The 25,987-nt window shown below is 38.4% G+C and overlaps 2 protein-coding genes across 4 annotated transcripts in view; one reads left to right on the forward strand and one right to left on the reverse strand.

Annotated features, from left to right (window-relative positions):
• The first annotated feature begins 384 nt into the window (after nucleotides 1-384).
• arhgap15 (Rho GTPase activating protein 15) lies at nucleotides 385-20,291 on the forward strand. 2 transcript variants are annotated; one of them, XM_044365386.1, is made up of 13 exons: nucleotides 385-456; nucleotides 6,929-7,070; nucleotides 8,344-8,418; nucleotides 9,703-9,846; nucleotides 10,316-10,405; nucleotides 11,138-11,236; nucleotides 14,208-14,343; nucleotides 14,468-14,602; nucleotides 15,964-16,062; nucleotides 16,201-16,278; nucleotides 17,394-17,528; nucleotides 17,835-17,940; nucleotides 19,266-20,291. In XM_044365386.1, the coding sequence occupies exons 1-13, from the start codon at nucleotides 443-445 to the stop codon at nucleotides 19,447-19,449; spliced, it is 1,437 nt and encodes a 478-aa protein (XP_044221321.1). In that variant the 5' UTR covers nucleotides 385-442; the 3' UTR covers nucleotides 19,450-20,291. The 2 variants fall into 2 exon arrangements, with proteins under 2 accessions (XP_044221321.1, XP_044221322.1); XM_044365387.1 differs by lacking the exon at nucleotides 8,344-8,418.
• A 4,371-nt stretch (nucleotides 20,292-24,662) lies between these two features.
• Nucleotides 24,663-25,987, reverse strand: part of LOC122991905 (kinesin heavy chain-like) — a 25,796-nt gene continuing 24,471 nt past the window's right edge. For both annotated transcript variants that reach the window (XM_044365378.1, XM_044365379.1), the window contains exon 26: nucleotides 24,663-25,987. This exon is cut by the window's right edge and continues 113 nt beyond it. The gene's annotated coding sequence lies outside the window, so the exon portion shown is untranslated.

Consider the following 25,987-nt stretch of genomic DNA (forward strand, 5'->3'; position numbering starts at 1 on the left):
AAACACAAGGTGCATGGAGCAACTCAAAAGCAAAGAGCAAAAAGCTTCATTCTTATTGAAAACAATTACAAAAAGCCGCCCAAGGTTTCTAAAAAGCTCTCTGTCTGATCGGGGCCCAAGTATGTTGGGTTCTTCTTCACTCAAGTGGTGAAAAATGACTTTATACATCTCTAATATTAAACTGGCACTGACAGTGACGCCTCTTTCTAAAACTGGTCTGTAAATAGCAGAAGAAGAAAGTTGCCCCATGCAGTCGCTCTCTGCAGATGTTTGTACATGAACTGACAGAAGTGACAAACTGCTTTTTTCAGGAAATGGTAAGGTTGCAGCAGTGTAGTGTGAGACGGCTGGTCTGAAGAAACCACGTGATGAATCATACTTCCTCTAACAGTGAGGCCTCGACTCTCTGCGTCTCTTCTTTTGTGATCAGTGACACACAGAGATGGCGGGTCTGAGGTAAGTTAAATATTAAATCATCCATCAGGGTTTTCTGCCGCCCTGATTCATGACTTGACGCTTCGGTTGTGTTTTTCTTGGTGATGGGTTTGTGCTGGTGTCGGTCTGCAGGTTTCTACACATCATTACTGGCTGTAACACTTGTTGGGTTGTTATTTATTGCTGTGAAGGCCTCCGATGACTGATGTGCGATGGAGGAAATACAAAACGTTTGAACTTGTCTTGATAGACGCTGCTAAATTTAGCTGATTATTTCACTCCAACAGTGATTTTGCATTCTGTTGTTCACATAATGTGACTTTATTTTTTATTTTTGTTTATTTTTTTAAATTTTTGACTCTATTTTTTGTGATTTTGCACGGACGAACAGACTAGTTTCCCCTCTGAGGATTAATAGTTATCTCTCTATCGATGCACAAGTGAAATTCCAGCTTCCGTTGTCTAGAGCGCTTCAGTTTGTCTCCTCTTACTGCAGCTTTCATCACTAAACTCATTATCATCTCGTATTATGACGCTGCACTGCTGCGTTATGTGGTTTTATCTGACAGTCGGTTACTAAAAAAGGTTCAAACCCACAAAACTGAAGCACTTTGATGTCACAGTGACGCCGACGTCATTCTTGTTTCAACCTCTTAAACTCCAGATTTTCCTCCTTTTTAAATGTAGAAAACCTTTTTTTAAATTATTTTCCTCGCTGACAATATTTAGTGTATATTCTGTGATAAAGAAGGCAGGTTCAGTTATCATCAAACACTCATCAGGTACAGAGAAACCTTCCTGCTGTTCTGTGATACCACCTGCCCGGTCTTTATTAATGAAGATGCATCATGTAAACGTAATATTAACTATAACAAGTCTAGATTTTAATATAGTTTCTATGTTGGTCTTAAACACCTGACCAGTCCCGACATCAGTGTGTGGAGGTAATATTTCTGTAAAACTTAAACAAACAAACAAACAAACAAACAAACAAGAGTAGCAGGATTTCACTTCTTTTTCTCCGTCTTTACTCCAAACGGAATCATGAATCAGATCTGAAATATGAGAGCCGACAACATGAACGACCTCAGAAACAAACATCACAGAACAGACGCAGGTTTATGGACATGTGACGAGCCGACGTCATCTCGTCAGGAAAGTAAAAAAAAACAACAAAAAAACATTTTTAACATCCGACATGAGAACAGGATATAAATACCAGAAAACTACTAAAAGCAGAATATGAACCTTTAAGGTCTCGTCATCCTCTGATTGGTCGCTGGTTATAAAACCAAAAACCTTTCCCACTAACGGTCACTGATAAGACGTTTAGTTCAGCAGTGACAGCGCTCCTTTTATTTTCAGTTTTCATCCATGTTAACTGTATGATGAATGAATATCCAGTGAATGTCTTCACATACGTCATGTGAACGGGAATTAAATTATATTAATATTCCATAGAGAGACAGACAGATAGAGAGATCGGTAGTAGGGATGTACAGAGGACCAAATATTTGTATTTGTATTTGAATAAAAGTGGAAAGAGGCTTAAAAATCCTGTCTTTTCATTTTAGAAAGTTTAAGCGTTACATTAAGTGTTCATGAAGTTTTACATTTAAAATTAGGTGATTTGTTTTGCTCTAATCCTTCTGAATGACAGATGTTTGTATCATCGTTCCTATGAAGTAAACTTGACAACAGAATCGTCTGAGTATTTGAGTATTTGAGGATGTAGTCCTGTGAGCGTCTGGATGAGCTGACAGCCTTGTGCTGATAGATTTTATCTGAGACAAACCTGCTGAGTTCAGTTTGTTAAAAACCAGTTGAAATCCAGTTGTCTCAGTTTTGGCTGTAAAGTGTTGAACGCTGAGCTAAAAGCTCTACTGTCCTCTAGATGTTTTCAAACCGAGCGCATGGTTGCTGTAACAGCGTCATCTGTCTGTAAAAGACTTTCAACACAGACACACTTCTCAAAGTGTTTCATCACAACTGATGTAATCTAAAATCATTGTTTTCAGTTGGAAATCAGAGCTTTTCCAAAGAGCAGGAACCTTTTCAATATCTAAGGACTGTTGAAAAATGAAGCACCAGGCTGGTTTTAGCTCTTCTGCACAAGTTTCTAAAAGAAAAGGTGAAATCTCGTCAGGTTGTCTTTGAAGTGACACGTTTAAAAAGCTACTGGACAGATTGTGGAGCGATCTGCAGTTTGTTCTCAACACACTCAGCAGGGAATAAAGAGTCCTAATCTGATGTGACTGAGTACTTCTTAGCTGGTTCAAGATAGTCTACAAATGAAAAATGTTAAAACGTCGTTTCCTGGCTCGTCTCAGTTGCTGCTTCACTTCCTTCTGCACAGATCTGCCTGAGCTTTAAAGGCTATTTTTCCCTGTTATTACAGTGTTATTACAGTGTTATTACAGTGTTATTATACAAGCTAACTCTGGTACAGTACATCAAATGGTTTAACACTGTACATGGTCCCAATAAATACATAAAGAAGTAAAAATTTGACCACACAGCTGCTGTTTTAATCTTCGCTTCGCAGCTCTTAAAAACTGTCCTGTAAATTGGGATTAAGTTCACTAATTTGTGATCAGAATTAGCGACAGAAGGCTAGCAGTATAGCATTTTATACATTCCCATAACACACGTGTAAAACATTTCACATATTGTTCATAGTCAGGAAGAACCAGTTCTAGCTCGCAGTGGTTAAAACCTCCAAGTATGAAAACTGGGGAATTGATCGTGTAAACAGTCTGATATGTAGCCAGCAGCTCTGGTAGCGTTCGCACTGGGAGGCACACAGGACTGTATGTCTGGTTCTGTGCATCTTTCACACTGCAGGCTGAATAAAACCTGAACCAACATCTGCTAACAGACACATGGACACATATTACTGATTATTATTATTATCATCATTGAACCCTGAGGAGGATCCAGACTGATGTAATCCTTCAGATTTAAGGTCTAGTGGTGAAGCAGACAGTGAGGTGGTGACCTGAAGCCAGATAACACGTTTAATTTCACTTCATATCACGTTAATTATAGATCCACTTTATCATCAACATTGAAGCCAGCTGACATCATGATGTCAGGATGATGTCATGATGTACCAGGTGATCAGGAAATGATTACCTGTGAATATACTGATTCATTCACACCTCAACCACATTACAGAGCAATGAAATAATATCTTATGACACTGTGCATATATCTCTAAGTAGGATTTTAGTGTTCACATAGTTTTTGTGTGTAAACTCACTGCAGTGATCACATGACTGTAACTATGGTGTCTGAACACACTCTGCCTCCTCCAGCCACCTCATCTTCATCACCTGCACTCATATATGAACTGTAAAAACCAGAGAAACACCTGTACGCTGGATTTTGGAGTAAATATAAACGTATACAGTGTTTTTTGTATTTTTTATAGATATTGAGCGTGAGGTCATATGTACTCTGACAGTGTGCAGCAATGAGCTTCTCATGTCTGATCACTTTGTTTCGTTTGTTGCATCAACAGCTGCTGCAGCCGTCGGCCTGTCAGACGTTCTTCTGTTACTGCGGCAACGTCAGTGTTCATGACATACATCATGAAGGCTTCACATCGTTTATGGTTAATTTTAATTAATTGCACACATTTTCAAATTGATTGTTATCTATAAAGGGGAAATAGATGCATTTGGTGCATGTGTACATTGGATCCTAAACACTGTTTTATATCTTATTGTTTTTATTTGCTTCATTTTTATTTATGACTCACAAAATACAAACAGAAAAACAAAAGATAAACAATTCTGCCATTTCTAACCTTCCTAAACCAGTTTACAAATCTAAACCAGCCTTTAACATTTAACATCATTACAGCTCAGCTGACATGCTGTTAATACTGCAGAGCAGCAACTCTGCAGCTCAGAAAAGAGGAAACATGAAGCAAAATAAAAATGTTGGTCTTTGAATTTTTTATGGTGACATTTAGTGTGTTTCAGCGTTTTCCATCTCATTATTCTTCAGTCTGAAAAGCTAAAAAGCTAAAAAGCTGCACTGACTGCGTCTCCGTCACTGTGCACATATTGAGTTATTGAGTTATGGTTAGGTTTTAACTACAGGATCATAGATTCACATTAGTATGATTGATTTATTTTAATATGCAATGAAAACCCACAAGGTTGCGTCGCATTGTTTCTGGTCAATGAGCCTTTTATTTGAATCATATTTAAACAGATTGTACTCGTTCTATGAGTTCTCTGTAGTTTGTACCAGTTGGAGAACCACGTAGAGAGAGAAAAAATAGAGCAGCTGCATAAAAATAGAAAACAGAGACGAGCCGCATGATGTTTCCTGGTCAGTGCAGCAGCTTCAGCTGGTTATAATGGAGGCGCATTAGTGTTGTTCAGTGTTTCAGCAGCACGTTTGATACATTTTACTGTCATTAGTTTGTGTTGTTATATAATCTGTTATAATTCCAGGATCTTTGTTCATGATTTAAGATGTTAAATGACGCTTCAGTTGGGTTTTATATAAATTATAGACATTTGGTGTCAGTCTTTAAGCTTTGTAACATACGTCCTTCAGTGTGTTTCCAGTCTTTGCTCACAGAGGAACAAACATCTCACTGCTGACAATCAAAGGACGGATAGTAGTGAAAGCGGTTGAGTAGCTGTACTTCTCCTTTTTGAACCATTTGAACATCTTGAAGTTTGAACATCTGGCTTTCTTAAAGTCATAAAAGGTTTGAGATTGTTTCATGCAAACCTTCAAACCAGGAGTTTTGTATTGTGACAGGTAACATCCTCAGAATATTCAACTTTACAGAGAAGATCTGACCTTCAATCTATATTTGACTGATGAAGTTTATAGATTTATAAACAAGGTTTGGGAACAGAGACCACTCTGAGCGCACACACCCATTTCCGCGTAACAAAGTATTCAGGCACAACCCATCCGTTCGTCTCGGTTGCCGGTCCCTCACACCCTAACCCCTCATCAACCATCCTCCCCCCTCCGTTTTGACACCGGAACAGGGAGGGGTCTACCCAGGCGATGGACTGGAGAGAAACCTTCCCTCTTCTGTCGGCAGTCGTCGTCCAGTCGACATATCGTACATCCATCGTCGTCCCTCAACCCTCCATTCTATGTTCCTCAACTCTCACACCTCACCCCCCATCCCTCCATCCCTCCATCCCTCCATCCCTCCATCCCTCCATCAGGTTCTCCAATCCATCCATCAACATATCAGATCTCTTCCATTATTGAAATCTAATGTTCTCGGTGTGGTCTCAGTCAGTGAATTTATTTTATTAAATATTTGTGAGGTTTGAATCTCGTGTTTGATAACTATTTGCTGTAATTCTTAATCCTAAATATATTATTTCTGTTTGTTTGTTTGTATTTTGTACATGTTTGTTTGTTTACTTTGAGCCATACTGACTAATAATCTGAAGTGATGATGTCATCACAATACAGTGTTATTTTATATATTTATTTTATTTAGTTATTTTATTTGTTTTTTTATTCTTCATTTAACTTATTTTTATTGATGCCTGTTATTTGATTTCCTGTCCTTCATTCTTTGAATCTGTTGTCTTTTTTTGCTGAGGTTTTTCCTTGTGAAGGACAAATGTTGCGTAACCGCAGTGAAGCAACCAGAGCTGCAAACAGGAAGTCAGACAGGAAAACAGTCAATCAGTCCGCCTCTCGAATCAAGTTTGACCGAATGTTCACAGACAGAATCGATCATTTTATTCAGCTCTTCATGATAATATCACTTGTTTCCTGCCGCGTTCACAAACATTAATGATGTGAATAAAACACATTAATAACTCAGATTTAGTTGCCGTTTGCTGATATAAAGATATTCCACCCAAATTCATTATTCAGAGTAACAAACACTGTCAGATGCTGTGAAGAAGAACCGTACATACATACAGTCTATACATATATATACATGTTACAGTATATATGTATAGATTATATATACATCCAGTATAAACACAGTATGAACTTATAGATACATACTGACTTCCTGTTCCTAATAAACTCTTTATTAGGAACATCTGTACAATCTAATCCAACACAACAGTTCTGCTATTAATTCTACATTTATGAAGCTTTTACATTTTCAGTGTGTGTTGATGTTGTCAGAAAGGTGATAATTCTACGTAATGTTTATTACTGAGGTGGTAGCGATGCTGCTGGTGTACTGGAATGAATTATATTGAAACGTTTTCCCAATATTTTGTTAGTCAGTGTTGGATTTAGAGTGTGAGGCTGTGGATATTTCCTGGAAGCGGCATGAACCTGTACAGACTTACTCAGAGGAAAAGATTTGTTTTTAATTTTTCCAGCTTTAATTATGATGTCAGGAAGAGAGAACGTGGAACAAGACCAGACGTCTCCTTTAAACACTGAGAGAGAAATAACAGCAACACTGAATGAAAAACAGTGAAAAGTTCAACTTTAACTTTGCTGCTTTTCGTTTGTTCATCCACAGAATCACAAACCTGCAGAACTTGAAGCCGCCGGCGCCGCAGGGAGCTGTGCAGCTGCGCATCAAGACCTCGCAGACCTCCGGAGACCGTCTGAGCCAGTCCAAGTCCATGGTGCTGCAGGAGTCCGACCTCCCTCAGAAACCTGTGAGTACTCACCTGAGGACCCGCCTCCACTGGACCTGGACCTGGACCAGGTCTTTCAGTTTCCCTTTAATGTTCCAAATACAAACCAAATAAAAAAAAAAACTTTATTGTTCACTTTTGTTGCACAAAAAAAGAAATTGGTCTTCAGTTTGCAGAATGATGATCAACATCAATATCACATCATTCACATCATATCACAGAAACAGTAAAATCAGTAAAAACAATATTTTACACTTTATTAGATGCAACTTTGTAAAAACAACAAAGGAATTAATTTCTAGAAATAATTTAAAAATAATTAAAGACTAATGCAGGTGCATGTGATTCAGAACAATGTTGATTAAGTGTAATTAAGTCTAACTGATGTATAGCACGTGATGATGATTATAGATATTTGTCTTTGCTGTGTGATGGTTCAGGTGACGGCTGTTATTCATTCATCTGCGTTGTCATGGTGATAAACTAACGAGTGTTGCTTACAGCCTGATGTTGCACCTACGTGATTGACAGTTGTGAGTTTGGTTTTGTTTTCTCAGCATCAGATAACTGACGCATGTAACAGGATGACGTTTGTCACATTAACACATTTAGGCTTCATTCATCTTTACTGCACAGTTTTAATCATGTTTCACCTCATAAAACCCTTCAAACACAGTCAACAACAACATTCAACAGATACGCAATAAACATCAGACTCACCACATTAAAAGCATGACGGCAAATATATTTTCACTGCAACATAATCACAACGTTGTAATGAAGGAGCTGTGAAGTGTTGACGGTGAACAGATCTGCAGAAACCACGTGTGTGCTGCTCGGACAGTTAACGTGTGGGAAGTGATGCATGTTGTTTACACATCTGACTCCTGCAGCAGAAAACTGTCTGTCTTCATCAGCAGCTTTTAGTTCACTTCACAACTTCTTCCTGACAGATCAATGAGCTTTTCAGTTTTTATGAGATGTTGTGTATTATTTATAACTTTACACTGTAAGAAATGTCAAACAACATAAACACATCAGTCACCTGTTCAATACAAACACCTCATGATTTGACCTTCAGTTGTTCTGAATGAATAAGACTCAATAACAGACTTTTTCTCCTTCACAGTGTTAAATACACTTATCATCAGATCCTCATTGATCACTGATTGGAACAGAATCACTGCTTCTTCTCTCTTATCTCTTTACGTTTCAGTAGCGTCATTAAACACACCTGAGGTCTTGCAGGTAAACAGCAGCGTGACGTTAACGTCTTCATTTATCTTGATGTTAGATCTCTCGGCACCGCAGGAATCAGTCTCAGCACAACATGCTGGGCGGAGGAGGAGCGGCCATGTTTGAACCGTCAGTGAGTAACTGACTCAACATCACACCATAAATCACTCTTCCCAGTTTATATCTGAGCTCTTAAAACCAGTTCAGACACATTATTTCAATAGGAAGCAACTTTTTTCAAGGATTTTGTAAACATGAGTCTGATGAATAAGTTGCTGTACTACAATCAGGAAAGTTCACTTAACTTTAGAAGATCTGGAGTATTAACTTTTATTTAAGTATAAATTTTTATTTAAAAATGATTTCATTCCTGTCTCAAAACAACTTGACTGGCTCCTCCTCGACATTCACTAAGCCCTCAAAAACCTGATCCTCTAATAGCTCAAATCTACCTCAAATCTACCTCATATTTACCTCATATCTGTCTCATATTTACCTCATATCTGCCTCATATCAGCCTCATATCTGTCTCATATCAGCCTCATATCTACCTCATATCTGCCTCATATCTACCTCATATTTACCTCATATCTGCCTCATATCTACCTCATATCTGCCTCATATCTACCTCATATTTACCTCATATCTGTCTCATATCTGCCTCATATCAGCCTCATATCTGCCTCATATCTGTCTCATATCTGTCTCATATCTGCCTCATATCAGCCTCATATCTGCCTCATATCAGCCTCATATCTGTCTCATATCTGTCTCATATCTGCCTCATATCAGCCTCATATCTGTCTCATATCTGTCTCATATCTGCCTCATATCAGCCTCATATCTGTCTCATATCTGTCTCATATCTGCCTCATATCAGCCTCATATCTGCCTCATATCTGTCTCATATCTGTCTCATATCTGCCTCATATCAGCCTCATATCTACCTCATATCTGTCTCATATCTGTCTCATATCTGCCTCATATCAGCCTCATATCTGCCTCATATCAGCCTCATATCTGTCTCATATCTGTCTCATATCTGCCTCATATCAGCCTCATATCTGTCTCATATCTGTCTCATATCTGCCTCATATCAGCCTCATATCTGTCTCATATCTGTCTCATATCTGCCTCATATCAGCCTCATATCTGCCTCATATCTGTCTCATATCTGTCTCATATCTGCCTCATATCAGCCTCATATCTACCTCATATCTGTCTCATATCTGTCTCATATCTGTCTCATATCTACCTCATATCTGTCTCATATCTGTCTCATATTTACCTCATATCTACCTCATATCTGTCTCATATCTGTCTCATATTTACCTCATATCTACCTCACACACATTTGAAGCAGCCACCTGATATAATGTGTTTCCCTGTGTGTGTGTGTGTGTGTGTGTGTTTCCAGGTGGAGTTGAAAGGTGAAAACCTGAACATGGCTAAAATCTCAGAGGGCGGTAAAAAGCAGAGGAAGAACTGGACTTTATTCTGGACCGTACTGACCTCAGAGCAGCTGCTGTTTTATAAAGACAGACAACAAGAAAGTGTTCTGGTAAAACACTAACTCTTTTCTTTCTGTTTTTATTAGGATCCCCGTTAGCACCAGTATAAGCACTGGCTCTCCTTCCTGGATTCCACCACACATACAGTCACACTTAAACACTATGACCACATAAATATATAAAAGTCCCGAAGGATGAACAGTCACATACATACAGAAAAGAAGAGACATTACAGCCAAACACAATGTTCCTCAAGCATCATGACATATATTATCATATTATATTATATCATTAAAAACACATTTTTTGTTCCCTTATAGCAGAGATTTCTACTTTCAGCATGTTTACACGCAGGTGTTCAATAGTTTTATTGTCTCTGCAGCGGACTGATTGTTGGTTGGTAAATTAACGTTGACTTTGATCCCGTCGAGGAACAACTTTTTAAAAAAAAAAACTTTTTAAAAAACTTTTTTTTGACTGTGTTACCTCTGAGCTTATGTCAACCGTCTCTATGTTCAGAAAGCAGGAAGTAAACCAGATGTGCTGCAGCTGTGTGGAGCTGTTATCGAGTGGACGACAGAGAAGTCGAGCAGGAAAAACGTCTTTCAGGTAACAAACAGGAACTGGTCACATGGTCGCACTGATGCCGTTAATTTACATGTTCTGTATTAAACTTGGATGTTTCTCTGACAGTCACGCGTTAACTGGACTGAACTGGATTCTTTCATGTGTTCTTACAGCAGAGAAACAGAAACACAGAAGTTGTGTGTTTTATTCTTTATTTCGCTCTCTGTTCTCCACAGTGTTTACTGTTTATATCATCATAACAATGCATTCATATTTATAACAGCAGCTCCATTCTTACAGTTGGTTTGATTTTAAAATCGGAAAACAATATTTCTCCCATTTAAATATATATATATATATATATATATATATATATATATATATGTATCAACCCAACTGAAAACAGGATACACTGGTTATATGATGTGGATCCTACAGTTAGAGAAAGCGGTTCGCAGAGTTGTTGTGCGTTGCTAGGCAACTGCAGCATGTGGAGAGAAGCTTTCTGTACGATGAGTTTTAAATTTGTTGTGGAGGAACTCAGACTCAACAACAACAACAACAACAACAACAACAACAACATGTCCACACTAATGATACTGTTGGCCCAGAGGGTCCGAACCAGTTTCATGACAGCTGAAGGACTTGTGCACTTCATGCTCTGGGAAGAAAGGCTCCTCTGTTGTGCTGGCTCTCTGTATGCCTGTGTCCCCTCAGGGGCTCCGTAGGTACGTGTTGGTACCCGACCTAACTCACTGTTTTCATCTGTTCCAGATCACAACCAACACAGGAAGTGAGTACCTCCTCCAGGCTGACAGTAACACCACCGCCAGCAAATGGTACGACGCCATCGGAAAGGTCATCGCTTCTTCAGTAAGAACAAGTTTTAATCTCAACAGACAAACACAATAAACACACAAGAAACAACAGCAATAATGACAATAAGACCCCAACAACAGGTTACAATCAATACGCCAATCAGTCAATCAATCAGTCAATCAATCAATCAATCAATAATAAATAAATAAATGAGAATTCAATAAATCATTGATGTTTTTGATCTCTGGCGGTTGTGAAGTGATTTTTAACTCTTTCACTGCTGCAGAATGTAAACATGTAATTACATCTACTTGAGATATTAAACTAATTTCTGCTGAATAGTAAGTAAATTAATTTCATATTGAAGGTGAAATATTGAGTCTATGACATATTTTAAAGTGTCATGTGACAAATTACAGATCAGACGTCTCTCTTAGTCTTTTCAAGCTTCTTGGTTTGAATCTTATGAAATGACAGCAAATCATTGATTGCTGTTAGTATGGCTGATAGATTTGGATCATTGGATCAGGAGAGACTTCAGTCACTGAACTCGTGCTATTCAGCCAGTTTGCATCACTGATGACTGACTCTTATCAAACATGTTAAGTTTGGTGCAGACTGGAGCATTTACAATAAAGTTATAGCAACTTCCTCTGTCATGGTGAAAAATCAAATCTCAACGGTGTGAGGATGAGAATTTTCTGCAGGGTGAGACATGTCTGTCTTGCTCACACCTGTGGCATCAAAATCATGCAAGTTCTGGGCCCATTCACTTGAATTTCAATTAGTAAACTGAAAACTTGTATGTATGTAAAACAAATTAATTTCCTAATTTTCATCGAGTCTATTTTTAGAAAAGTAAAGACTTTTGACCCACATGACCTGGTCAAAGTTTGATTGACATGTGTACTGTCAGGTGTGTAGAGACAATAAGTAACTGCAGCTGGACACAGAAAAATACTCATATATTTGAATGGAGAGTGTGAGTGAACCGCTAGGTGCTCGGGCCCTAATAAAGGAAAAACTGCAGTACAGAGCTACAAATTTTAGATTTGATGGTATTTTTCTACAGCACTTTATCACTAAGACAGCGTGTTAGTGACACACTGTCTGTCCATGACTTGTACTTACAGTAGTTTACTTTGTCTTAAATGAGACATTACATTTTGCAATTAATCCACAGTTCATATGCCTGCCGAACCATGGGGGGTGACCCACGGATCAACTAAGTTACGATGCATTACACCACTAGTTAACACTTGTTATTCTAGTTACTTTAAGCTTATTACTCAATATACGACTCAGCTTAAAAACGAACTAAGAAATTGCCCCCCACCCCTCCGATTTCATCAGATGGGGAACAATAATATAGTTTGATGCAGTATGTTGGTTTTCCTCCTGTCCTCCCCAATTTTTTGAGTCACCAGCCGCCACTGGTGTGGGGGTTGAATGCAGCTCATTTTTGTAGGGTACAGCATAAAGGCCTATATACATACAGTACATTATATACAAACTTTGTATGAAGTTTGGTGTTATCATTTATTTTACAATAATTATAGGTCTTATATGTATAATTCAGTAGTGGAGATGACCTATGAGGGGAAGGGAAAAAATGGAGTGAGAGTGACAGTTTAGTGATAAAGTGCTGTAGAAAAATACCATCAAAACTAAAATTTGTAGCTCTGTACTGCAGTTTTTCCTTTATTAGGGCCCAAGCACTTAGCGGTTCACTCACACTCTCCATTCAAATATATGAGTATTTTTCTGTGTTCAGCTGCAGTTACTTATTGTCTCTACACACCTGACAGTACACATGTCAATCACACTTTGACCAGGTCATGTGGGTTAAAAGTCTTTACTTTTCTAAAAATAGACTTGATGAAAATTAGGAAATTAATTTGTTTTACATACAAACTCATCAAGAGTTTTCAATTTACTAATTGAAATTCAAGTGAATGAGCCCAGAACTTGCAAGACAGACATGTCTCACCCTGCAGAAAATTCTCACACCGTTGAGATTTGATGTTTCGCCATGACAGAGGAAGTTGCTATAACTTTATTGTAAATGCTCCAGTCTGCACCAAACTTTACATGTTTGATAAGAGTCCCGGCCTGAACACATCTACATGACAATATTCAGTCAGTGATGCAAACTGGCTGAAGAGCGCCCCTACGAAATTTCAGCAAAGCAGCCCCAGCAGCAGGCAAAATAGTGGACAAAGGAAGTGATGTTTATCTCCTTCTTGCACTGTCTGAAAACAGCCGGGTCTGAAAACATCTACATGCCCGTCACAGAAGCCCTTCGATTGCGTTGCAGCCTGACGTGCACGAAGGCGCGAGGGCCCGTTCAACGCTGCTTGCAGCTTTAATTAATACAACACATTGTCTTTCATAGAGATCATACAACTATAACAGATGCAATACATCAATATTTTAATGGTCACATACAGTATAGTGAGTATAACATACGTTTATAAATGAAGGAAATTAGAAACTACCAAAAACACCTTAAAGGGTTCAAAAGGATCATTTGATCAACAAACTGTTTGTCTTACATCCTGAACAGTTCACACTTGGTGGTCACAAACTTTCCCAACGACAGCAGTCGTTACTAAAACACAAGAATTTCATTCAATAAATGAACAAACGCAACATTACAGACACACGACGTTTCCTGCTGCCAGTCGACGCTGATCAGCAAACCTTCAGCTTCTAACAGGAAGAGAAATGCAAATGAGCTGCTTATCAGAATAAAAGAAACTGTTCAGGGATGCAAATGACTATTATGTTTTATTTTATTCTTTTCAATTAACAAAATGTCCATCAGTTTCTCAGAGTCCAAAGTATTTTCTTGTTTTGTCCAACAGTCCAAAACACAAAGATATTCAGTTTACAATGATGGAGGAACATCTGAAACATAACAACACACAACACTGATGTTTTTACTGCAAACTTGAACTCTTCTTCAGATTATTAGTGGAGTGAGACCCAGATGTGGTTGGTTGTATCTTTCTGTTCTGTTCAGACCAAAGCTGACGGCAGTTTTCCTCTGCGGAAGTCAAACAGTACAGAATACCTGCCCAGACACAGCTCGCTACCTGGATATGGCTCCGCCTCCCCGAACACCAAGCAACGCAACCCGGTTCACAGACGCTCCATCAGTGAGGATCCACCTACTATCATTATCATTATTATCATTATTATTGTTATTAATCTGTAAACAGCTGAGAGAAACGCAGTGTTCATTTCAAGCAGCTGTAATCAGACTTGTGATGTTTTCTGCAGACGTGTTCGGCAGCTCGAAGCTGAAACACAGCACTTCAGACAGCGCTGACAAGAACGGAGTGAAGAACAGACTGAAGAAGTTCATCATCAGACGTCCGTCCATGAAGACTCTGCAGGAGAAAGGCCTCATCAAAGGTTTCCTTACATATTTAATAACATACATTTAAGCAGCTTTACGCTTCCTCCACTCTGATAATATTACATATTCTGTGTATCATGTTGCTGCAGCTCTACATTGAAGCTCTGATTTTTCCACTGAGTGACATTCAAACCACAGTTTCTGTGTTTTCATGAAAATAGTCGACATGTCTGCTGCATCATTTCTCAGATTTGGGATCTTTGGAAACATTGAGATCTCCAGTAGGATTTAAAATAAAGTTCTGAGGGTTTGAATAAAGTCACTGGCAGGTCAAAGAGGTTTAAGACATAAAACTGACAGCTTGGTTTTGGATGTATTTGACATAAAGTTTAAATTTAATGAAGCTCTGAATCAAACAGAATCTATATTTGACATACAGTGTACACTGTACTGTGGATCAGGGGGTAGAGCGGGTCGTCCACTAATCGGAAGATCGGCGGTTTGATTCCCGGCTCCTCCAGTCCACATGTCGAAGTGTCCTCGGGCAAGATATTGAGCCCCAAATTGCTCCTGAAGGCTGCACCATTAGTGTGTGAATGTGTGTGAATGACTAGTTCCTACTGATGTACAGGTTGGCACCATCAGTGTATGAATGTGGTGTGAATGGGTGAATGTGGCTTGTAGTGTAAAAGCACTTTGAGTGGTCGGAAGACTGGAAAGGCACTATATAAGAAGAGTCAATTTACCATTTACCACGAATTAAAGGAACAACCTAATCCTGGCCATACTCCTGATTGGACAGATAGCTGACTTAGTGATACTGCTAAAATGATAATGAGCACCTCTAGATTTTTATCCTCATGAGTGCAGTGCAAACACAAACTAGAGCCTGTTTATGGAGACATTTTTAATCACAGAACAGGATTCCATGCCAGAAGTTCTCAGGCTGTTGGTCCACACTGGTTTTCTGTGCTGATAGTAGTTTATTCTATTTGTATGGAATAGGAATTTATTGCAGGACTTCTTGTAGACCACTAACCGTACATTTTTATGTCATGTTGGGCATTTTAGTGCCGTTAAACAGGACATTTTTACTACATTTTAACCCAAACCAGATCCTTCTCAAGTGGTTTTTGTGCCTAAACTTAAACATTTTAACTCAGACCACAGGAAGGACTGGTGTATCACCTGCAAGCATAAGAGTTCCTCCATTTTGAAACAATTTGAATTTGATCATGTGATCTTGTGCAGTCCATATCAATGCACATGCAAAATAATTCCATACCAACAATAAACGAACTACTGACAGGGAGGAATCTGTTCCAATAGCCACTTCCATTTAAAAAAGTCATAATTTGTTATTAAACCTTAAACTCCTCTGTGAGTTCATGTGTTTTAACGTGTCCGTCTGTCTCAGATCGAGTGTTCGGCTGCAACCTATTAACTCTCTGTGAGCGCGAAGGAACCACAGTGCCGAAGTTTGTTCAGATCTGTTTGGACGCTGTCGACAAGCGAGGTACGTTCATTGCCTGCTAATTATTGACTGTGTTGTATGAACACAGTATTTCTACATCCAGATATGGGAGAGCATATCTTAGTTATATTTGAAGCCAGTTTATGTTGTTTCTTATATTAACTGTGTGTTTGTTTTCAGGTTTGGAGGCTGACGGGATCTACAGAGTCAGTGGAAATCTGGCCACAATCCAGAAACTTCGCTTCATCGTAGATCAAGGTCAGCTCTAAAAACACTTTTTCTCTCTCTGACTGTCTGACTGTAAATTTCTGTCTGCTCCAACATGTCTACTAGAAATCAACTTTATTCTCTATAACAGAAAATATTTTGTGCCACAAACATAATGCCACCTGTATTTCTATTAATTCATTTAATGAATGTATCTGCCAAGTCGCAAAACGCATTTACTGAAAATGTGTTTTCTTTTCCCACATTATACATGTATTTATCAGTTTATTAAATCATGAAATCTAACTATAGAGTTAGATTTGGCAGAAAAGTTTTTGCTGTTTTAAGGAGCAGCGACAAGGATCCTGCTGAGGACTGATCCTCCGAAACAAAATGATTGCTCCCCACTGAAGCTCATCAAAACCCCAAAACAACACTATGATCCACCATCCTGACACTACCTGAACCATGAACTCTACCAAAGCTCAGACACGACCTGCTGGCCTCACATGAACATTCATTCATTCATTCTAACATTTATTTAAACCTCAAAAATCATTGAGGTTTCCCTCATTTGCAGTGATGTCGAGATAGAGTTAAAAACAAAATACGTATAGTAGAGTGAAATAGATCAGAGGAGGTAAATTATCAGTGAAAACAACTGAACACTGAGGTGAAGCGGTTTGAGATCATAGTCTTGAATTGTTCAGAGGTAGTGAGAGTATTGATCTTGAGGAAGATAATTCCATTTGTTTGGTGCACAAAAAGTAAAGGCAGATTTTCCAAGTTCACAATAAACCTTGAAGCATAAGACAGTAGAGCGAGTTTGGTCCTGTGGTCCAGTCCAGCATAGATGTTATATCAGGTGGTAAATGTCCCATAAGGGATTAATGGATGAAATAGTGTTGATGACAGACTTTGTCATACAGTCATACTCTGGTAATGAATCTGAGGGAAGAACGAGGACATTTAGTGAGGTACACACAACGTCCTGATTCAACAGAAATGTATCTAAGCGATGTGAGGAAACATGTTAAACTTTCCCCTGAATGGCCCCTTATATACATTATGATCCTGTTTCGATCAGTTATGATACTATTTATACTGATAATGAGTATACGTTATGGTAGTAATGATCCCCGGTTGGTTCTGGTCTGTCCCCCCAGAGGAGGACCTAGACCTGGATCACAGTCAGTGGGAGGACATTCACGTCGTCACTGGAGCCCTCAAGATGTTTTTCCGTGAGCTGCCGGAGCCGCTGTTCCCCTTCAAGTTCTTCCAGCCGTTTGTGGAGGCTGTCAGTGAGTAAAAACCTGATCACTTGCTTTATTTTAATTAGAGGCATTATTATATTTGAGTTTCTTTTGAACTACATATATAGGATTTGTCTGTTACAGATATGCTGAAGCTAGCAAAAATACAGAGAAATGTTTCATCAGTGGAACAAATTAATTTAAGTGTTCAGGTGTTCAACACATTTTATGAATTATTTTAATCTGGACTTTAGTTTGGAGACATTTAAGAATGTTGTTCCACATAAATGTAAAATAAAAGAAGTTAATTAATCTGTGTAAAGAAAAAATCTCTCCTCTTGTTTCTCTGAGCAGAGATCAAAGATCAGAAACAGAAAGTTCAGGCTGTGAAGAAACTGGTCCAGCAGCTGCCCAAACCCAACCAGGACACCATGAAGCTGCTGTTCAGCCACCTGCACAGGTACGACTGTCAGCCCCACCACACCTGAACCACTGAACCTGAACCACAAGTGAACCACACCTGAACCACACCTGAACCACAAGTGAACCACACCTGAACCAATGAGTCAATGTTCATATTTATCAAGCATCTCTGAATCAGTCAGTGAGGCTGAAAGTTAAACTTCCTCAGAGCAGAACGAGGCTTCATAGTCATCAGTCAATGTCTCTCCTCCAATGTGTGCACATATCTCCCTCAGTTCCTCTAAATATCAGCACAGAGAGAAGTTGTTTCACAGGTCAACACATCTGATCAAAAGCTTTTACCTTCAGTCTTACTGGGATTCCACATCAAAGCAGGACTAAGCGATGCCTTAAGCGTCAGTTAAATCAACACCGACTCTGTCAACAGAACCAGCTGACTGTCAGCAGACATTTACTGAACTAAAACAGTTTGCATGTCAGCTCCGCGAGAAGAAATCAACATGGTTTGTATTTATTGATTCATTGATGTGAGAGAATCTGCCTGTAGTGAAACCCACAAACTCACAGCCAGACTGGGAGCCTTCATCAATAAATATAGAACATATAAACTAAGAGATTTATGTGATTTAAACAGCTGTCTGTGCAGATTACGCTTCAGTAAACATGACAGAGGAGAAAAAAATAGATTTTGAGCATGAAAAAAAACGCTTCTGACTCATGTCAGAGTCAGTGTGGATTGGTACATTTGATAAAATGCTCTGATACAAAACAGCTGAAGAGAAAAGTGTTGAAATGTGAAGCAAAGAAAAAATTTCACCACAGTTTTGTGAAGTCAAGACTGTCGACTGAACTGATTGTTGTCTAACTTTGAGTTTTATGAGAGAAACAACTTGTGTCTGTGCAGAAAGTTCAGCTTTTGTTTGAGTTTTTTTTTGTCCTCAGCAAGTGATTTAAAGGATAGTTTGTCATCGATCCACAGACCGAGGTATTAGTAGGATGTCACCTGTTCATCATGAGTCATCCCAACACATGTTGAGACATTCACCTTTAGTGAAGAGCATGAAGTAATTTTTGTGTTCTATATCAGATTGAGATCAGTAAGATCTGGAAATCAGCTCGTGGATATTAACAGAATTGAAGCTACTGTGTAGAAAATCATATCATCTGCGTAAAATTATATTTTACAGATATTATTCGTGTAAAGACAGAACAGTAGTGGCCCCAGACTAACCCCTGAGGAACATCTTTACAGATCCTTCAGAAACCATCAAATACAGTTTGAAACCCATCAGATTGTCGTCTTTAAACCAGGAAACCAAAGTGTATGACAGAGATGATCGAGTTCCTTGTTGTGTTTTGCAGAGTTCTGGGCTTTTCCAGGAAGAACCTGATGTCCACTCAGGGCATCGGCATCGTGTTCGGTCCCACTCTGATGTGGCCCGAGCTGGACTCAGGGAACATGGCGTTCAACATGGTCTACCAGAACCAGATTGTGGAGTTCATCCTCATCGAGAGCCGAGAGATCTTCAACCTGGACAAGAAGTAATGTCGGCAGTCTTGAGGTGGACCTGATCAGCTGACAGCCTGTTTTCATGGAAGAACGTATTTACATGTCAAAGCTAAAAGTGACCAAAGTCTTTCAAGATTTATTGTTTTGACAGAAAACAGAAGCAGCGCCTGTAAAAAATAAACAAATGGTTTCTCATGAGAGACTGAAACTTGTAATAAAATTACACTGCACTCTGTTTATATTATTTGGGAAATAATTATTAAACAAATATTTTAAATCCAATTTAATATATGTCAAACTTCACACATTTGAATGCTACATATTTAGCTGGTATTATCTTTATTTTACTGAAGCAGCAGAGTTATTGCAGCTTTATTTAGTGTCCATTTATACAGGACGGAGGATCAGACAGATTAAAATGCTTTTAACAATAGATGGAAGATCATCTTTCCACAACTCCAACATGCAAACTATACAAAGTGCTTTATGTCTGTGTACCTGCACTGACATCATGGCAGCTTCTGTTTTCTCACCGTTTGTTCTGTTTGATCAACGTTGAAAATCATGAACGTTCAAATAATTTTGAAATTAAAAGCCCCCTGATCACATGAAATGTCTGTAACACAGATAATTAGAAGTAATGCAGAACATGTACTGAGTGTTAGTGTAGATATATGTATGTATGTATACGTGTGTACATGAGACCATTTAATCATTTGAAACTCGTCTTTGTTGTTTGAATTTTATTCTCATGTGTTGGAAACACATGTTTCTGTCTTTGAATGCAGGTATTTTTGTTCTTTTAAAAAGTTTAAAACTTTAAAAGAGTTATTATTTTCATTCTTGTTTTTCATAAATAATAAAATATCATTGTGACTTCATTTTTGAATGTTTACATTTAGTTGCAGCTGATACGTAACAGTGCATATGACAAGTTTGGTTCCTGTTTTGTTCTGTTGTCTCCTCTGCTGGACTGAACCATGGAGCTGCTCGTATGTTGTGCTAATAATATATGTAGGTTTGTCCTACACAGGCTGCCGTACTACAGTGAGCCATTAACAGGAAAACTACTTTATTTCTTCAAAGAGTGGAACAGAGTGGCTTCTCTAAAGATAAGCTACAGTTATTGATCAGTTATTGATAGAAATGCAAACACATGTGGATGACTTTCTCCAGGTCAGAGGTACAGAGAACTGATCTGGGTCTGGAGACGATGTGGAGCTGAATGAAACGATTTCACAACCTGATTGATTTGTTTGTTAAACTTGAGTGCTGAGTCAAATACTCCAAGATGTTTTGTGTGTGATTTAAGGGGACAAAGATGAGGAGAAATAATGTCAGTTAATTGTTGTGATCCAAATAATGAAACTTCAGATTTATTCTCATTGAGTTGGAGAAAGTTTGCAGCCATCCAGGATTTGTTGTCTTGTCAACACTTATTGAGGTCAGTGAGTTTGTTGCAGTTGTTTAGATCTGTGTGTCATCCGCAATACAGTGTGCACTCAAATATCTTTATGATTTTATGGGGGAATCATGAATTATTGTTGTGCACAACTCCAACATGAAATTATTCATCCAGTGACATAACTCATATTAGAGTAGGTATAATAATAGGGAAATAGTCCTCCTTGTTGGCCACACAACAGAGATCAATTAGAATTATGATTGTTATTAATCATAATTATGATTTTGCAAGGGTGTAGGTTTTTTAAGGTGAAATGACTGAGATGCAAGCACAAGAAAACACAAATAAGTCCACTTTAGTTACATACACATTTATTACTAATACTACAGCTACAAGTAGACAAGAGGGACACAAAAGGGAAACTGGTACTCAAGGCTATGGCTAGTGAATGATTTGAATGCATGATGCAGAGTTATCTATTGTGTAGCTGGTATGAGAGACCTGATAAACAGATGAGATGACTGTTACCTGAGAAGCAGCAAGTCAAATCAATGGTACATCAGCTTAGTTGTCTTTTATCCTAATGGTACTATCAATTCACACTGGGGTGTCTTCCCATCTTGCTTGCTCTTGTAGCTTGAGGGATCAAAGGTGGTTTGGGTCAATGGTCTGGTTTGGTGACCATGCAGGAGATAGGAGTTCCTCATCTGATCCTTTCTGTTTGCAGGAGGTTGTTTAGATGGTCAGTGAGGAGTTTGGGACTCTCACTCATATATTATTGGGCAGCATTCCTGGGGTGTTGAAGGAAGAGCCAACCTGTTGTTTGAGGCTTGTGCTGTCTGCCTTCAAAATATGCAGGGACTTTACCCTACAAGTGATAAGATAAGTTGTATTTTTGAATAAAAGTAACACACACCAAAGGTTGTAGTGAGGTGCTGATCACTGGAAGTATCCTTGTAGAGCAGTGGCTTCATATGCATTTCTTTTATTCAGATGAAGTTTTGGCCCTCAGACCTTCTTCAAAATCAACTATCATTGTAGATATTGAAGAATAGTATGACTTACATGAATAATATGACCTAACAGAAGCATGTAGATGGAGAACAGGATTGGACCAAGTATAGAATCTTAGGTGACACCACAGGAGATGAAGGCTGAGGATGAGGAGTTGCCAATCAAAACATTGAAGGATCTGTTGGATAAATATGAAGAGAACTGATCTACATGATAATAGAATAGTTATAATTAGCAGTTAAATCAGTTCTCTTTCAAATCAAACATCCCAAGATATGAGTGGAAAGTATTGTTCTTGCAGCTGCATCTATAACCTTGTTTTTACTCAAACGTAGCTTAACTATGTCATGTCTGACATTAGAACACGACAGTAGAGGACAATGAAAAACAATAGAGATGATAAAAAGACATCACATAAAAGCAAATCTGTATAAATGATTTTAAGAAGTGATTTAAAAGAAGTTACTGATTCTGCAGCCTTATCTCCTCAGACAGGTCGTTCCAAACCCGAGGGGCCCTGATGGCAACAGTTATCATCCTTGAGGTTAGTTATACGTCTGTTTCGCTCTCTGGAGCCGCTACCGATCTTCACAGGGCATCGTATTAAATCCAAAGTACTCCTGGAGTCAGTGAAAAAGAACTGTGTTGGAGCGCTAGCTAGCTGGCTACTGTGGCTAAAACCAAACCGATGCGAACTAGCAGCAGCTTCAGTTGGTTGTAGAAGTCTGTGAATAAGTGACGGGGAACAAAGCCAGGTGAGTGCAGGGTTGGAGTCGAGGTTGAGCAACATTAGAATCAGTGAACAATGAAAGGCCGTATTTATTACCAGAAATCAGACAAACAATTCAAAACAACAGAGTTAGCGGATGTTTGTCCAGATGTTTGTGACTGGTTTCTGTTGGGCTCTCTGTGTGACATGAAAGTGAACCAAGTTAACAAATCATCCACTGATATAACATGAGGTTTGAAAACACGCATAGACTGCCACAGGTTCGACATCTATTAGCAGTATGTGATTAATTAATAAATGATAATGTTATAAACAGATGTATTGCAAAGACAAGTTTTATTATAAACTAAACTGAACCTTAACTTTATAAGCCCTCCTGTGCAATTTAGACATCAGACTTACAAAATGTTTAACACGCTGTAAGAAATGGTTAAACAGTTTTATAACATACCGTAAGTTTAATATGTGCCTGTCAACAGTTAATAATTGTTTTATAACATTAATGTAAGATTTGTTTGAGTGTAAACAGTTAATTAACAGTATAGAAGACACTGTAAGGAATAGAAACACTTTACCACGTTACAGTTTGTTATAAACCATTTATTGTTTTTAATATTGTTTATAAATGTTAAACAGTAAAGTGTATTAGAGCATAAATACTGCAGATATCATGATGTACTGACTGGCTGATCAGCATCATGAATGGGAAACATCATTAACTACCAGCCTGTTAACATTTTAAAATGTGTTGGTCAGAGCAGAAACAGATTTAAAAGATACGTTCAGGTTTTTTCAAGTCTGTCTTAACAATACTGATGTCCAGATGTACGTGGGTTAGAGTCTCACTCGCTGTAACAGTTCCTGCTCTCCACACTGATCCTGAAGATATTCTCTCTGAACGAGACGACGCTGTCTAATCCACCGCCCTCGTTCCACAGTTCAGCTGGAACTTGTGAAGCTTCAGCAGTCTGTTAGATAAATCCAGACGTATCTGTTAAGAACTGAGCTGTGGAGAATATCACGTCAGGACTGTTTAAAAACCCGAACCTATCCTTTAAAGAACATACCGATGTTTCTTTTGTTCTGCTCAGCTTCTTGTGCATCATCTCATCACTCAGAACATCACGTGTGGATTCAGTCAACACACTGCATGAAACACAACACCTGCACCACAAAGCCCACAGACACGCACACTGTGGTTCAACAACAATTCACCAAAACCAGGAGCCTCATTTATTCACTGTGTGCTTTCACTTTCAAACGCTTCCCCCAGTGCATGCTGGGCACCTCCCTGTCTGTGAGGTCTTCTTCTTCATGTTTCCTGATAGTAACTCTACATCAGACTGCATGCTCTGATCCCAGACTGTATATAACGATGGACGCACGAGGTGTGACGTTGGTTTTCAGAGATGCTGCTTATGTTCGGCGCCATCATGTCCGTTTGGAGGCAGGACCTTCAATTAAGGAGCGCAGGATGTTTCCTTTCACACTCTGGAAACAAATGCTGCTAGCTCAGACCCAAGCTAACGCTAGCTAACTGGAAACACTGAGCATTGCACGCTTTGGCTAACATTAGCTACTTCAGCTATATTGTGCTTACAGGGCAGGTATCATAATCACGTAACATTAAACTTAGTGAAATATTGTGACAATAGTCGGTGTGGGTCTTGGAGTTGGGGAGAGCAGCAGGTGAGCCAACTGTCAATCACAGCTGTCAATCAACAGTCACACAGCAGACATCAAAGCTTTTATAAGTCTTCAAATCTTATTAACGGAGCAATAATTTCCAAAATGACCACCAGCACACTTATTAGAGGGTCTGAATTTAGAGGTTGAGACCAGAATGACTCAGTATTTCTAGAGAGAAGCTTTTTGAATGGGAGTCAGTTGGAGCTTCTAGAGGCTGTTGGTGGGACTTTAAGGTTCTTCAGACTGAAGATGTGAAACTGCTGATCGGTTCTGATAAATGAGGCCCTGGATCCAGCGTTGCCAGATATACGATAATTATTGTATTTGTATGATAATTTTGCCCTCTGTACAATCAATAATGCAAAAAGTCCCATAATGTACAATAATTTGATCATTTTGTGACACTTAGTATTAGAAGTTATAATCAGTCTCATTTTAATTCACTTCCCGACAGGATCGGGGTAGTAAATACGGATCCTACGTCTGTGTTTACGCAGCTCTTCTCACGTCACGTATTTCCAGTCAATCATGCTTGTTGCTTGTTGTGATGATGAACTGACTTGTGACTCACGAGCATCGCTGAGTGTTTTCTGAAATTACACATTTACACCAGTTTGTTCTCTGGTTAGGACTCGTGTACCATCATTTTCCACAAACTGCGATGCTTTTAAGCCTCTGGTACGATACTTTAACATTTTCCCATCTGGCAACGCTGCTCACTGCACATGTTGATGCTTTCAGATCAATTACAAACTGTTTTACAAACATACAAACACTGATCAATACTGACCCAACTATAACACAGTAAAGAAACATTCAAGAAATCACATTTATAAAAACTGTTCTGTAATAAATAAACTCACATTTGAATTATGTAAAAAAAAAAAATAAATCAACATCAGTGTGATGAAACATTCACTTAAAAACATAAAATAAATAAAAATAGAAATGTGTCCATATTAACTGAACAAGAGTAGAAATATTTCCACATAAAGTTGTAATTTTCTTTTAAAAAAAATTAAAATTTTTAGTTAAAGTTGTAGTTTTCAAAGAAAAAGCTGTAAAATCTAAAGAACAAAAAGGTCATTTTAATGAAAGGATTTGTTGTCTATATTTTGAGAATAAAATGTTTTCTCATCACATCTTAATTTAATTTTATTGACATTTTTTTGAGATGTATTTAATTTATTCTTGTTAAAGGTGCAGTGTGAAGGATTTGGTTGTGGACAAACCAAACACTGAGGACCTTCTCCTGATTTTATCTCATAATACCTAAAAATTATAAATTCATTCTGAAAACATTTCAAGTTTTTAGCTCAAAATTACAACTTTGTGAAATGTGAAACTTTTAAATTGTAACATGATTTGTTTCATAATTTCTAATTGTTGACATATTAGTTATCATCATGTGTTCCAACACGTCTGAAAGAAACATCAACGTGACTTCAGTAAAACTTATGAGACGAAACATTAAAACTTAAAGAGTCAAACTTAAAAATTTAAATTGTTAAAATGTTTGTTATGAAACTGATTGAGGATCTCATGATTGCGAACAACCAGCAGAACGTTTACTTCCATCGTTCTTCACGTTCCTGTAAAATGATTTTTGTGGATTAATGTGTTGAAACAGAAGCTGAAACATTTTCAGGTGAGACTCATGAAACTCGACTGAGACGTCGTCATCTGGTTAAATAAAGGAAGCTGCTTCAGAATAAAAGATCTGAGGACTCAGAGGA

The sequence above is a fragment of the Thunnus albacares genome, chromosome 11 (genome assembly GCF_914725855.1).
Source record: "Thunnus albacares chromosome 11, fThuAlb1.1, whole genome shotgun sequence".
Lineage (NCBI taxonomy): Eukaryota > Metazoa > Chordata > Actinopteri > Scombriformes > Scombridae > Thunnus > Thunnus albacares.

Bases quoted from the DNA above. Each gene is read 5' to 3' on its own strand.
- arhgap15 (XM_044365386.1), top strand. The intron at 9,847-10,315 runs GTAAAACACTAA...CTCTATGTTCAG, and splicing joins GACAACAAGAAAGTGTTCTG to AAAGCAGGAAGTAAACCAGA. The intron at 10,406-11,137 runs GTAACAAACAGG...CATCTGTTCCAG, and splicing joins GCAGGAAAAACGTCTTTCAG to ATCACAACCAACACAGGAAG.